The 15,058-nt window shown below is 37.9% G+C and overlaps 1 protein-coding gene across 4 annotated transcripts in view; it reads right to left on the bottom strand.

Moving 5' to 3' along the window:
* WDR17 (WD repeat domain 17) overlaps window positions 1-15,058 on the bottom strand; it is a 64,902-nt gene that overhangs the window by 25,215 nt on the left and 24,629 nt on the right. For all 4 annotated transcript variants that reach the window (XM_069573116.1, XM_069573113.1, XM_069573115.1 and 1 more), the window contains 7 exons: window positions 12,378-12,629; window positions 10,396-10,518; window positions 8,656-8,840; window positions 7,876-8,044; window positions 5,888-5,979; window positions 4,042-4,124; window positions 2,553-2,639 (listed from right to left, as the gene is read on the bottom strand). In XM_069573116.1, the coding sequence (XP_069429217.1) occupies window positions 2,553-2,639; window positions 4,042-4,124; window positions 5,888-5,979; window positions 7,876-8,044; window positions 8,656-8,840; window positions 10,396-10,518; window positions 12,378-12,629 (991 nt within the window). The remainder of the gene's footprint in view (window positions 1-2,552; window positions 2,640-4,041; window positions 4,125-5,887; window positions 5,980-7,875; window positions 8,045-8,655; window positions 8,841-10,395; window positions 10,519-12,377; window positions 12,630-15,058) is intronic.

Raw genomic sequence — 15,058 nt, 5'->3', positions numbered from 1 at the left:
CCAGATTCATAACTTGAATATTTCTCAGACCTTTATATTTTGCAATATTGGAACTTGAAAAGGGTCCCAAATGGTCATTGACTGAAATTTGCTGAATTGCTGGTAGGCAAGTTATGAATTACTACCTGCCCTGACTGCTAGCAGACTTTTTTGTGGTGCTGGTAGAAATAGCAGTGTTTCCCCCAGAAGTGGACTAGAAAACTCCCCAAAGACCAGGGTTGACTCATCTGATAGCCAGTCACAGTCCTGGTTTTCCAATTCTCTTTGGTGGTTTCCCCAACTTGAGATGCTTAACTGTTTGATCCAGAAGAATCCTTTGGAAATATAATATGTGGGTATGATCTTTAAATGATCATTGCTCATTATTCTTAAGAGAGTGAGACAAGCTAAGCAACTAGCTAGATCCTAGTGGTCATGCCTGGAGTACCAGTGGAATTCAAGTACTAGGCAGACCTGTGAAATCATGAACCAGACACGACAGTCTCTCCAAGGAACATTAACAATCATAGAAACAGTCCCCAGGCCCAAAGGTAAAGAGGGAAAGCTACACATTTTGTAGCTTTCCAATTGTCATCAAAACCTTCTCCAAACTTCAAACTGCTGATTTTTGTCATATCAGTTATAATAGCTATATTTATTAAAGCTTGTAAGTCAAAAATACAGAAATCTTTAAACTAGCATGCTGGTTGGTCTGTAAATGTATAGGTTACATGCACCCAAGGCTCACTGATAAACAGGCTTATTTCTCTATGTGGGAAAATATATTTTGCATAATATAAATATTTACATGTACACAGGAGTATATTTTATATATGTATATGCATATACACAGATACAAAATCTTAGAAATGAAAAAGATTTTTTAAATGTACACACAGCTATCCAAATTATAAATTCAGGAATATGAATAAACTTTTATAAGCTCAAGACGTTTTTCACTTATCTCCTAAGACACTAAGTGGAATATAAATACAGAAATTAGAACATTTAGAAAAGATTTTTAAAAACAAAAATGAAATGTCAAAATGAAAAATGAAATTTATTAGACAGGCTTACCAGTAAACACAAAAGTTAAGTATAAAGGACTTTTTTTTTAAAGCTTTCTTAACCAACAAAGCATACTGCATTCATATCTTTTTTTCCCCCTGAATGGCCAAATTCTTCAATTCTTATTAACCCTATAAAGGAGGGAAATAAGAATGTGGAACGGTTCTGTTGAGCAGATGCAGGTAATTCTACTCATTTGCGTGTTCAACAAGTATTTACTACACGTCTGCTTTTTCAAGGCATGGTGAGGGTTAGAAGCACAGTGTTTTAGTAAGAATATACTGCGAAAAATAGAGAACCATTGCTTATCTCAGAGAGAGGTAGCCAATTCACAACTAAAACTTAATTTTCTGATGTTAAGTGTCCTAAGGTGTATGATACTACAGGGGAAATTTATCTAAGATGGGGCTCATGGAAGACTTTTCTGCAGAAGTGGTTCCTGAGCTGAGAGAGGGAGAAGTTATTTATGCCCAGGTCAGGGTGGACTGGGGTGGGAAGTAGAATCCTAGATGCAGATGAAAACAGGAGCAAAAGCCTGGGGCAAAAATGAGCTGACTGGTTCAAGAAGCTGAAAGCCACTGTGGCTGGACGTTAGCAGCAGAGGTAGCAAGGCCTGGAAGGAGATAAGGCACAGAGGAGCCAGGTTATACAGGGGTTGCCTGGCTAGGACTCTGCACGTCATCCCAACATCAATGGGAAGCTGCTGGGAGATTTAAGCAACAGAAAGCTGTGCTCACATCTGCATTTTTCAAAGCAGAAGTTTGACTTCTTAAATACAATTTGTTGTTCTTGTTCAGTCGCTCAGTCATGGCCAACTCTTCACAGCCCCAAGGACTGAACCATGCCAGGCATCCCTGTCCTTCACTATCTCCCATATATTTGATGGGATTTATTTGATCCCACATATTTGACGGCATATAAATGTAATTTATATCCTGTCAAAGAGAGGTGTGAAACACAATATTCTTGAAAGTGCAATGGCTTAAAGGATCAATTTTAGTGGAGGTTTGATGTGCATTAATTTTTAAATCTAAGCTGATCTTTACATGGTAAATACCAGGTTCTTAAGCAAGGGTGACCTTTCAAAACCATTCTGAGTTCCAAGTCTTGGGAAATCACCCCATGTCGCGGCATTCGTATCAGGTGGAGGCAATGGAAAGCCACGGGGACAATGCACCACAGAGATTTCCAGCAGGGTTTAGAGCAAGGGCCACATCTCTCAGAAGCCACACACAGACCGGACTGACTTCCATTTTCATTAGTGAGCTGTATGCTTTTCCCTGAAGCAGCAGCAAGTTGTTTGAAAGTAGGGATCAATATTCCTAAATCATGTAAAAACTTCATGGAATAAAAACAGATGGTTAAACACGCAGTTACAAGACGAGATAAGGGGAATATTACCTAAAAAGAGCGATGAATATTACTTACGAGAATAACATCAAACTTTATGGTTATTCAAAATCTGCTAAGTGTAATTATTACTTATTTCAGGAAAAAATACTTACTTGTTGTTTTGGCTCCAATCGCAACCAAATACTGCAGCTGGATGTCTGTATTTGTGTAGTATTTTACCATCAATTGTTCGAATTATACTGAAATTAAGTATTATATGTTAATAGAAAATTACAACATTCTAAATACGTTATTCAAAGGAAGAAAGCCAAAACTACATAATTTAAACAAAAGTGTTTTAGGGTAGAGACCTTGTCTGCAAAGCACAGGGAACATTTAAAAGTACCATGTAAATGATATTATCATTATGATAAGTACATTTACATCACATAGTATTAACTATGGCAACCCACTGAAACCTATTTAAAGGAGATACTTTCTTATTTAGAAAATATTTCATTTAGGAAATGCATAGTATAATACATATATTTTAAAACACAAGCATTAGATTTTCAGCTTCAAAATTTAACAGTGGAAAATTTACGTTTGAAACAACTCATTTACAGTGTTGGTTGCATGTATTATTACACCAAGTCTAAGACATGTAAGTCATTATAATATTTTCATGGCACATTTTTAAGGGATACAACTAGAAATCCGGAGGAGCCCTTCTCCCCAAATATATTCCATACACTTTTAATGCAAAAACAAATGAAGCTTAAGACCCTACTGCTGGAGTAGGAAATGGCAACCTATCCAGTATTCTTGCCTAGAAAATTCCATGGGCAGAGGAGCCTGGTGGGCCACAGTGCATGGAGTCGCAGAGAGTCGGACATGACTGGGCACACAATATCCTTCTATATTATTACCATAATACAAGGGCTATTAATTCCATTAGGAACACAAAGCTGTGTGTAAATTAACGCACTGCAAAGTTTTAAAAGTCTTTGGAAAAGACCCTTTTAAAATATCCCTGCTATGTGAAAGTGAACATGTTAGTCGTTCAGCCCTGTCTGACTTCTTGTGAACCCGTGGACTACAGCCCACCAGGCTCTACTGTCCATGGAATTCTCTAGGCAAGAATACTGGAGTGGGCAGCCATTCCCTTCTCCAGGGGATCTTTCTAGGCCTACCAAAACTTTTGAAGCTACTAGGGATTGGTGGTAACTTATACTTACAAATGTTTAGTGATTGACTGTGGTATTTATTAAGTAAGTTAATGCCCTGAAAATACACGATAAAGCTAACTGCTGCTAAGTCGCCTCAGTCGCGTCCGACTCCGTGTGACCCCACAGACGGCAGCCCACCAGGCTCCCCTGTCCATGGGATTTTCCAGGCAAGAGTACTGGAGTGGGGTGCCATTTCCTCCTCCAGGGGACCTTCCTAACTCAGGGATTGAACCTGGGTCTCATCTGCTGCATTGGCAGGCAGGTTCTTTACCACTAGTGCCCCCTGGGAAGCCACCGTAAACAATATTTATGATAGCCGGCAGAGCTGTACAAACAGCATCTTATCAAATATTTTAATACAGGTGCTAACACGAGACACTTATATTATCAAATGCATCCTTATAAACAGTGTGATTTCATATGCAGTACTTACCAGTAACCATCACCACTGCAGGTTGCTATTCTTTTGGAATCTTTATGACTCCAGGCAATGCAGAATATCCCATTTTTTCCATGCTTCAAAAAATGCAAAATACCTATCAATAAGAAATAATTCACCCCTTTTTTCTCTTATTTATTTACTTCTTCTAATATTACTTTTCTATTAGGAACTTGCTCTAGATGATGCTACAGACATTACTGTGAACGACAGAAAGCTGAATATACACTTTAAGAATGCATAAAGCTATCACACTTAAGAAACAGAGCCACTGTTTTAAGACATAAACTGGGTGGCTCTATTTCCTTTTTGGGGACACTGATAAAGGCCCAATGTCTGTCAGTCATCTGTAGAATCAAGCTCAGCTTTATACCTTTTTCTGGGAAAGCCCACCTTTCCCATAATGATGAAGATAACTTATAGTTTTCAAACCCAATGCTATTAAAACTACAGTAAAAGAGATACTGCAAGCAACTGTTATTATTGATTGTTCTAAATTTCTAAATTTTATTTTTATAAAACAAAGGTTTAAGGTTATTATTATAACAAATCTCTACATTTATCTGTATTCTTAGACTGGAGAAGGGTAAAGGAATATAATTACAGCTTTTAAAAACACAAAGGATACAACCTATACACAGGAATGTCACTCATCAACTAGGTAATGGGTGTGATCAATTCATTTCCAAGTTTCCCAGCATCTTGGTGTCTTGTGACCTAAGTACCTTCTCATTAGCACTAGGCGGCCCCAACCTGACAGCCAGCCCCAAGCATCCAGGACGTCCCTTATGTCATTCATGGCTTTCCCAGCGTCCAGAAGCATAGTTAGAACCAGTATCAAAATTGCTTAAATTTAGAATAATAAATGTGGGAAAAATGAACCCTTCCGGCTTCAATTAATTGTTACATGGGCCTCACAAAATAAAAAGCAGGACATTACTGACCCTTAAGTGCACTGAGTTCATGAGGATGAACTCAGCTAATGGAGAACCCCGACTCCTTCGACTGAATGAGTCTAAAGACCTCCTCCATTCCTGTGTCCGTCCTTATAAAGATGGACCCCCCTCAAAAAAGGTTAAAATAGTAAACTGAAGACCACCTTAGTAAAACAGCCTGAAAGCTCCAGAGAAAAAGTCACTTTAGTCTCCTCTTAACACCAGCCACAATTTAAGTACAGTAATCACTGTAAGCACTTGAATGAAACTTCAAGAGATTGAGGGACAATCCTAGACCCCGTTCATACCTTCCTCCCTTCACAGCTAACGCACTGTCAATGAGATTATATGTGTTTTGCAAATATTAACAGAACTCAGGAAAAAAGTGGAAGGACAATTCAACTCCAAGTAGAAGAGGTACAGTCTGTGACACTGCAAAGAGGAGAGAGGGAGTCTTTACAGTGTGTTATGGAAAAATGGAATTTGAGACTCAGAAGAACTAAAACATCCAACTTTACCATCTTATAGGTGAACAATCAGGCTCAAGGCAATAAAATGATTCTATGTCAAAAGCTAATCAGTGACAAAATTGGGACTGTGATTTGGGACACATTCTGAGCTTAGTCTTTTTCTAACTTTTGAGTGTTTGCCTAGACAATTTTGTGGAAGATGACTTAAAATTCCTTTGAGCCTCTAATGCAACTTTAGGGGAATAATTGTATCTTAGACTTAGCTACATCTTTCAGAATTTATTTTAGCATATGCATGTTCTCTTGGACTTTCTTCTAATTAGGAAAATATAATGCAACCTGCTGATTAACTATTAAATGTAGGAGAAAAGCACTGAAAATACATGAGGCCATATAAGACATTATATTATTAAGCTAGCAATAAATACATCCTACCTCATTAAATCGTTGTACCATTTTGCCCTTTTTAATATCCCAAATAAAAGCACCGTTTCGGGAAGTTGCTCCAGCAATACAATTTAAATCACCTTAGGAAACAATTTGTTAGACATTACATGAAATGTTTGCCACAAATGCAACTCTTTTTAAAATTAATTTTTGAAAATGACTTGAGTTTGTAAAGTGCTTCAAGTTTTTTTTTTTAATAATGAAAATTATTAATTGCATGCAAATATAGACAGAAAGTATAGTGCATAAATATATCATACAATTTCAACAATTATCAAAGTATGGTCAATCTTATTTTCGTCTACAACCCCCTACTGGATTTTTTGGAGCAAAGCTCTAACATTGTGTTCTTTCATCAATAAACACTTGAGGATGGATGTCTAAAATATAGGATGTCTTTTATTAACGTGATCAAACTAGTATAATCAAAAATAGAAAGACTATCAATAATTCCTCAGTATTGTTACATATCCAGTCAGCATTTACATTTTTCTGACCATCTAACAATTTTAGTAAACTATTAATGGTTAGGAAAGTAAATATTTCCATAAGCAAGACACATGAAAAAATTCATTTTCTCCATCAAAAACATAATGCTGTTTATTTTTAAGAAAAAAAAATCTATGAAAATCAAACTACTGCTAAGTTAGTAGATGATTCTGAATTTGTTACAAGGCAATCAAAGAAGAGGTTTTCTCTATTAGAAGAAAGAAACAGTTATTACCTGCTACCTAGGAGAAAAAATATAGAGGAATTATTTTGTGATAAGTGACTGTAAGTACTTTACAAAACAGTCCTCACCAGTTTTTCTAGGATTTTCATTCTGCTACCCTGTTGGGGCTCTAAAATTACTGGGGAAAAGTTTTCACATTTATTTGCACCTCTAAAATTTTTCCTGTAATTCTACTCTAAAAATAGGGTAAAGAAAATAGAAGTCTGAAGACATCAAGCCTTTAAAAACCCAATATATATATATTCAGGGCTAAAAATTTATGTGCATGAGGAGATAAGCTAAAAAAATAAGCCATATACTGGCTATAAGTCAGTTTTTAATTCAAATATTAGTATTAGGACAAATAAGTAAAACATTCTACATCCTTTTTAAAGTGAAAAACTCAGTTTAGTTTTTATAGTTATTCACTACAAGAAAATTTAATGTTTTGGGAGAAAATGCCAGCAATTTCACAAGGCATCTCTTTTCTTTTTTATGTACAGAAAAGTATAAAGGTTCCACCATACAGAGCCCAAGAAAAGGCCCTAGTATCCCATAAAACCCTTCAATATTACAAAAGTAGAGTTTATACAGAATTACATGCTCATAATCAAACCGATGATTCTTATTCACAAAACAGATGTACCAGGGAAAGAGATAGGCAGCATAATTTTTAGAAAAAAAAAATTTTTATTTTTATATGTTTGAGTCACATGAAAATATAAAGGAAAACTTCCATCATGTAAAATACATTACACCTTTATAGGGCTTCCCTGGCAGCTCAGATAGTAAAGAATCTGCCCGTAATGCGGGAGACCTGGGTTCGATCCCTGGGTCGAGAAGATTCCCCAGAGAAGGGAATGGCAACTCACTGCAGTAGTCTTGCCTGGAGAATTCCAGGGACTGAGGAGCCTGGTGGGCTACAGCTCATGGGGTCGCAAAGAGTCGGACATGACTGAGCGACTAACACTTTACAGGCAGATCGATATAAATGCAGCTAAGAAGAGATGGGTCAGTATCATCCTGATGTACTGTGGCTTTTCTGTATGACTACAACATACGGAAGGGCCCAGAAATCAAAGTGCCTGCTCAGGGAGTTTATTCTAAATACCCCCAAAACTGTACCAACACATATGTTGATACTAATTTGCCTCCACAATCATTTGGAGCAAGACGGCACTGAAGGAGAGACGACAACGCAGATGAATATAAAAGTTAGGAGTCATTCAACTGTACTCCTGATTTTAATAAAAAACGTTCTTACCTGGAGCCCATGAAAGGGAATAAATAACCCCTTCGTTCCCCGGGGAAGTGTACACCGCAGTCAACGTGTTTATATCCCAGACCTTTATGGTGCCGTCAAATGAAGCTGTTGCTAAAAGATTGGGGTTGTCAGGCTTGAATTTGCAGTCAAAAATAGTTTCCACATGACCCTAGGAATGCAGCGTAAAAAAGCATAGAAGAAAACCAGGCAAAATGTGAGTTCTCAGCAGGACTGTATTCTGTTTCACACAGAGGCTTCATGGTCACTGCGGCAGAAGTTTGTAGACTCACAGAATTATTATGACTCAATAATAGAAATAAACCTAGAAAACACTTAATCCAACCTTGCTCATTTCATGAATGAGAACAAGAAAGCTTGGAATAACTGGCAGAGATGGACTTTCGCCTTCGTCCTGAAAGAACATTCTATTTCTCGTTTTGCTTCCAAAATATAGAGCAATGACATGATTTTCCAATACTATACACATGGGTAACATGGCCTACACAGTAATGGGAACGCTGCCAAATGCAGAATATTCCCGATAAGCTAAGCAGACAGTACTTTTAACAGAAATTTAATGTTTACAATATTTACAATTAAATACTTTTAATAGTTCTAGACATCTTTATAAAAAGTCTCAGTCAACCAAAATAAATTCCTAATGTACGGTTCCCTACAAAAATAATCTTAGGACAATATTAATACATAAGTAAAAGTAAACATCACTTTATACACAAAATAAGCATTGCATTATAAAAGAAAGGAAAACCACAGACATACCAAGTCCCTAAGAAAATCCCACTTCTTGGCTCCCATATCATAAAGTCCAACGCCACCATCCAAGAAACAGCACACAGCGTGACCAGGAGGAAGAGAGAAGGCTTGATTCTGCGTCAGAGTTGGGGGTGGGACTGCTTCACTTGTGGAGGATGTGTAATGATTTTTGGTTGGGGACTGGTTTGAAACTAGAAAAGAAAGTAATAAACCCTTATGCCAGTGGCTTCCCACATGCTGGAATGAAGTCAAAGGACTTAATTTATATAGATGCCCCTTCGTTTTCTTTTATCTAGAATCTATATCAGTAAACTCTTAATAAGCAATGATCAGATTTTCTGCCACAGGTGTACTTTGCAGAACCCCCCCCCACACACACATACATATATACAAAATGGGATATTATTTTGAAAAGACATGTATAGAGTGCAGGTGAAACAAGACGAACAAAAATTACTGTGAAGAATCACAGTATGTGCTGAATCTTTAATTTTTTACTGCCCATAAATTAAAACATAGCAAGATTATTTTGGAATCAATGTTCTTTCAAACTGCTGATATAAAAGCTTACTTCTTCCTCTACACATACAAACACACATGAAGTTTTTTCTTTTAAAACTAATCACCCTCTTCCATAAAATTTCAATCCAATGAAAATAACTATTTTTGAGATTTATTTATTATTCACTTTAATTTAGCTTGTGGCTCAGCTGGTAAAGAATCCACCTGCAATGTAGGAGACCTGGGTTCAGTCTCTGGGTGGGGAGGATCCCCTGGAGAAGGGAAAGGCTACTCACTCTAGTATTCTGGCCTGGAGAATTCCATGGACTAAATAGTCCATGTGGCCGAAAAGAGTTGGACACAACTATGCGACTTTCACTTAATTTAGCACCCAAATCAACAATTACAACTGTCTGACATACATTTGCATCTTAATTTCTTCTTTGTCAGTGTTTACTTTTTATACAGTTTCATTTCCCCAACTTTGTATAAAAGTCTCCTTGCTTAGTTATTTTCTATATATTCTTTTTTATTTTTTTGCAGATTAAACAGTACAAATCTATTATCTTACAATTCTGCAGGTCAGATCTGATACAGGTATCACTAGGTTATCACATATTTTGTCTTCTTTCAAAAAAACCTTTCCCTTAGAATGTGAATATGCTCTTGGAAATATAATTTAAAATAAGGATACCACTATAAATTATTAGATCTTAGAGGTTAAAGCGTCTGCCTCCAATGCAAGAAACCCAGGTTCGATCCCTGGGTCGGGAAGATCCCCTGGAGAAGGAAATGGCAACCCACTCTAGTACTCTTGCCTGGAGAATCCCATGGACAGAGGAGCTCGGTAGGCTACAGTCCACGGAGTCACAAAGAGTCGGACACGACTGAGTGACTTCACTTTCACTTTCATATCTGATTCAGAGCAATTTTATTTAATCCTATCACTCTATTTCTTATTTTCACCAGTACCATCATTTCATTTCCCCCATGTAGACAATTTAATATTATTTTAATATCCTCATTCAATAACATTTAAAAATGTAATTTTGCTCTAAATATCTTCAATTTAGCAATATTAGATATTATGTGGCTTTGATGGTAACTTTAGCACACATATTATCAAGGGTAGTTTTTAAAACTTTGCCTTTCAGTAGCATCCAGTATTTATGTTTATATCATTATATTATTTGATAGCAGCAAATATGGTATTTTTAAATATTAAATTTTAACGTTTTTACTTACATTTTTTCCTTGGAGGAGAATTCAGTACATGTAAGCAATGAAATCCTGTTTTCTTTAATTTAAAATTATCAACAGGTGTTGTTCTAGAAACATTCCAAATGCGTAAAACACCCACTTGGGAATCTAGTCAGATCAAAAGAAAAGCATTCTATTTGCACATTTTATTTGAAACATAAAATGCTGAGATATAAAAGTAATAACAAAATTTCAACTTGCCAGATTTTTAACACCACTTACTGACATTCTTCACACAACGTTATATAATAATACAAAGCAGCAGCTGAAATGATACTCATCCCTTAAATTTTTTGGCAGGTTTTGCAATTTTTTTTTCTGTTTCAAATCCCCTTCTAAGCTAAGAGGCTGCTTGCTTTTGCAGTTTCCCCCAGAAAAGACAGATATGATGATTTTTTCACAAAAAAACCACCCAGTGACATTGTGCTCTAGGAAAGCCAGTCACAGAAAACTTTCTACCCCTGCCATGAACAATCCTTCCTCTCTCAAAGCGTTTATAAACTGCTTCCTTGCTCACCTGCAGCCACACCAGGACTAGCTGATACGCCTGAAGAGGAACTAGAAAACCCCCTGCTTCCAAAATTCCCACCTTAGTAAGTTACTCCAGGAACAAGACTGGCAGTTCCTCAACTGACTGAATGCAGTTACCATATGACCCAACAATTGCTCTCCTGCATACACCCCCAACTGAATTAGACACGTCTACATAAAGCCTGCACACACACGTTCACAGCAACATTATTCATAACAGCACAAAAGTGGAAACAAGCTGAGTGTCTATCAACTGATTAACGGATGAACAAAATTTGTCACATCCATACAATGGAACATTATCCGTCTACACGAAGGAATGAGTACTCGTTCACACTACATCATGGATGAATCCTGGAAACTTAACGTTAAATCAGAGAAGCCAGACATAAAAGGCCACACACTGAATGATTCAATTTCTGTGAATCCAGAATATTCAATTTCTGTGAATTCAGAATATGCAAATCGCAGAGACAGAAAGCAGATCAGTGGTTAATGTATGTACATGTGTGACTAGGGAGTGTGTTGGGGGGTCATGGAGACTGACTGTTGATGGGCAGAGTCCATCAGGGGGATGAGGAAAGATTCTGGAGGTAAATGGTGGTTACAGTTGTAGAACGTTGTGAACACAGAAACCTCTAAACTGGACGCTTTAACTTGGTGATTTTTATGATATGTAAACTTCATCTCAATAATAAGGACAGTAATAATAATACATAAAAACAAAATTCCCATGTCTATCATTAATATCGTATGTAATTAAGTCAGTTAACATATATAAATAAGAATCCACTTCCATGTGTAGTTTAAGTGCTTAAAGAATAAAGGCTGCTTTAAAGCTGTTGAAAGGATAAAGACTCTTTTGTCTTTTTATGTTAAGACTTAGCAAATATGGGAAGTATTTATACAGCAGCTGAAAGTACTTGGTTTCTCTGAACCTACGTGAATGGTGAGTCATTTAATTCCTAATGACTATTTAAAATTCCTCATCTTCCCATCCTCCACCACTTCTTAGCTTTGCTGACTGTCTTATGATTAGGAAAACATGACCCAAAACTACCAGTGAGGCTAAGAGGCCTCTCATTCATATAACTTGTTTTTCTAGCCAGCACCTTTATTGTCATCCAGCCATGGCTTAAACTGAACTGCTGTTCCCTTTTGTATACACACAAACCCAGACAGGCACACACATGTGAACGTGCAGGACATATTCTGATTTTGCCAGAAACCTGGAAAACTGGGCCTTCATTTTTATTTGTCATTATGTTAATGATACACAATAGAAATAAAAGTAAACTTGGTATTTACTGTAATAAATGATAATATTTGAGATATTAATGTCTTACACAAAATCAGTCGATAAAAGAGTGCAATTTCCCTGACTCAATTAAAGAATATGCACATATTTGAAACTCTGGGGAACAAGGTAAAGTTACCTCCAGTTATAAACATCCCAGGAGCACTGGGAACCCAGGCCAGACACTGCACAGAAGCTGCTGCACTGGGAAAACTGAACGTCGTTATGCAACAAAGTGACTCGGAATCCACTAGGCGAATCCCATGATGCAAATTAGCCACGAGCAGATAGTCAGTAGAGAGCGGGTCCCACTCCAGGGCCGACACAGGATCCTCTTCGTCTGTCCCTTCAAGAGAGTCGGGTCTCAGCACATGCTTCTGACTTTTATTACCTATTCAAATGTAAGGAACATGATTTTCAACAAAATTTCCAGAATAAGACTAACAACTGAGATCATTTGAACTTCCTCTTTGCAGACCACTGATTCCAAGAGTCCTGGGAATACAAGTCTGGCATTTCTATGCGGAAGTCATAACTGACATGCGAATGCAGGGGAATTCAGAGTTTGTCCAAAGGCTGACAGGGAAGCTGCAGTCCACGGGGGTCGCAAAAAGTCAGACACAACTTGGCGAACAACTAAGGATGCGGCTGGACAGAACTGCTTTGCTTAGGCAATCCCCAGTATCTTGGAGGTCTCTCTATTTGCTTCTGAGAAGTTGTTAGGGGAAAAAAAGTGGAAAAATAACCCACATGATCTTGTCAACAATTACAATTTCACTGAGTTACAGTAGCATAGGGGTAGGGAGATGCTCACCAACAGGAAGAATATTGTGTTCTGATTAAAAGCACAGGCTTTGGAGGGCTAACTGGGTCCAAATCCTAGTCCCAAGATACTGAATCTCTGTGTGCTCACTTTTTTATTTTATGGTAGAGAACAAGATGACACCAGAGGTCTTTTTTTTTTTTTTAAGAGTAAATGAGTTAATTGCCTTGAAGTGGGTGTATGATAAACAGCATCCCAATATTTACAGTCATCTGTCCTCATCCATACTATCATTTGCCACACTGTAATTCACTCCTGGCTACCAGAACAAATAAGCAGCCAGGAAAATAGGGAGATGAAACAAATGAAATTAAGTGAAGAAAAGGACCAGCAAACAATCCTCTTATTTATTCCAAATTATATAGACACTGGTGATAATGAAAAAAAGGCTTTTGCTGACATACCCCATGGAAACTGCAATTAAATGTTCCACTCGTTTGCAACAGAAAGGCAGCGAAACAGCTAAGTTTAGAGATTACAACCTTAACAGAAGTACCAATTATTCCTAAGTATCATAAACTTCTTTAAAAGAAGTACTTACTCAAAAAATAAGACAATTGAAAGATACCATAGCTCCTCCTGCAACGACATCATTACATGCTGTCTTCCAACATTTCAGATTATAAAAGCAACATTACATAAGCACTACGCCATCAACATCATTTCCAAAAGGAAACAATGAGAATTTGATTAGTGCATATCCCTGGAATAATACCAAAGTCAATTTAATTAAAACATTTCTACTATGAAGTTTGAAACCAGATTTTCTAATGATCTGCTTTTGTCTAAGGATATAACCTGAAACAGCTAAAACAGTAGTTTTCCATCTCTTTTGGCCCTGCTGCTGCTGCTGCTGCTAAGTCGCTTCAGTCATGTCCGATTCTGTGCGATCCCATAGACGGCAGCCCACCAGGCTCCTCTGTCCCTGGGATTCTCCAGGCAAGAACACTGGAGTGGGTTGCCATTTCCTTCTCCAAAGCATGAAAGTGAAAAGTGAAAGTGAAGTTGCCCAGTCATGTCTGACTCTTTGCGACCCCATGGACCGCAGCCTACCAGGCTCCTCAATCCATGGGATTTTCCAGGCAAGAGTAGTGGAGTGGGTGTGCCACTGCCTTCTCCCTCTTTTGGCCCTAGAATCCCCTATTAATATGAGAATTTTTACATGAAGTCCAATAAAGAATAAAGTGGTGCTTTTCAGACTGAAAGGGAACAGAAGGCTTGAAGCCTCAGCTGGACTACCTGCCAAGATATCCTACCCCACCGCTGCCCAACACACACAAAGAAATCCACAGACACACTAAGCAGGGTTTAAAAATCACTGCTTCCAAATGATGGATGAACTGCACTATTGTGGCCAGTCCTCCACAAATACTTATTTCTTCCAAGAGGGATAAAGACAGGACAGCAGAGAGCTTGAGATCACAGTCTGCTCTGAGAGCCCAGAGGACAGAACAACCGTCTGTGGTGACAAGTCGCTCAGAAGAGAAGGGGGACCACCCCTCAGGACAAGACCTAACGCTGCTGGTATCAATGCTAGTGGTCTCAGAGTTTCAAACTCACAGTTTAGAATGCAGTGGCAGAGCAGGAAAGTTGTGCTTCCTTCATGACCCATTAGCTCTTGCACATGTAAGGAAAACACACCACAGGACTATACTAATGTTTTGTGCACATTACTTGCTAAAGATCCTACAGAATAATGAAGTCAAGGAATCTGCATTGTGTTGTTACAGGTTGAATTGTGTCCCTAGGAGATGGTGAAATGTACTAAAATGTCTTACAAATAAAATTTACTTCTAATGGTTATTTGGAATCGGCATAGTACTGGATCATATTTGTACAACTATTGTGCTGTGTGTGTCTGTGTGCTCAGTCATGTCCAGCTTTTTGTGACTCCATGGACCGCAGCCCAACAGGCAACCCCTGTCCGTATGATTCCCCAGGCAAGAATACTGGAGCAGGTCGCCATTTCCTTCTCTAGGGGAGCTTCCCAACCCAGG

The sequence above is a fragment of the Ovis canadensis genome, chromosome 26, assembly GCF_042477335.2.
Source record: "Ovis canadensis isolate MfBH-ARS-UI-01 breed Bighorn chromosome 26, ARS-UI_OviCan_v2, whole genome shotgun sequence".
Classification (NCBI taxonomy): domain Eukaryota; kingdom Metazoa; phylum Chordata; class Mammalia; order Artiodactyla; family Bovidae; genus Ovis; species Ovis canadensis.
The sequence above is the reverse complement of the archived record's forward strand: the minus strand, read 5'-3'. Positions and strand labels throughout refer to the sequence as shown.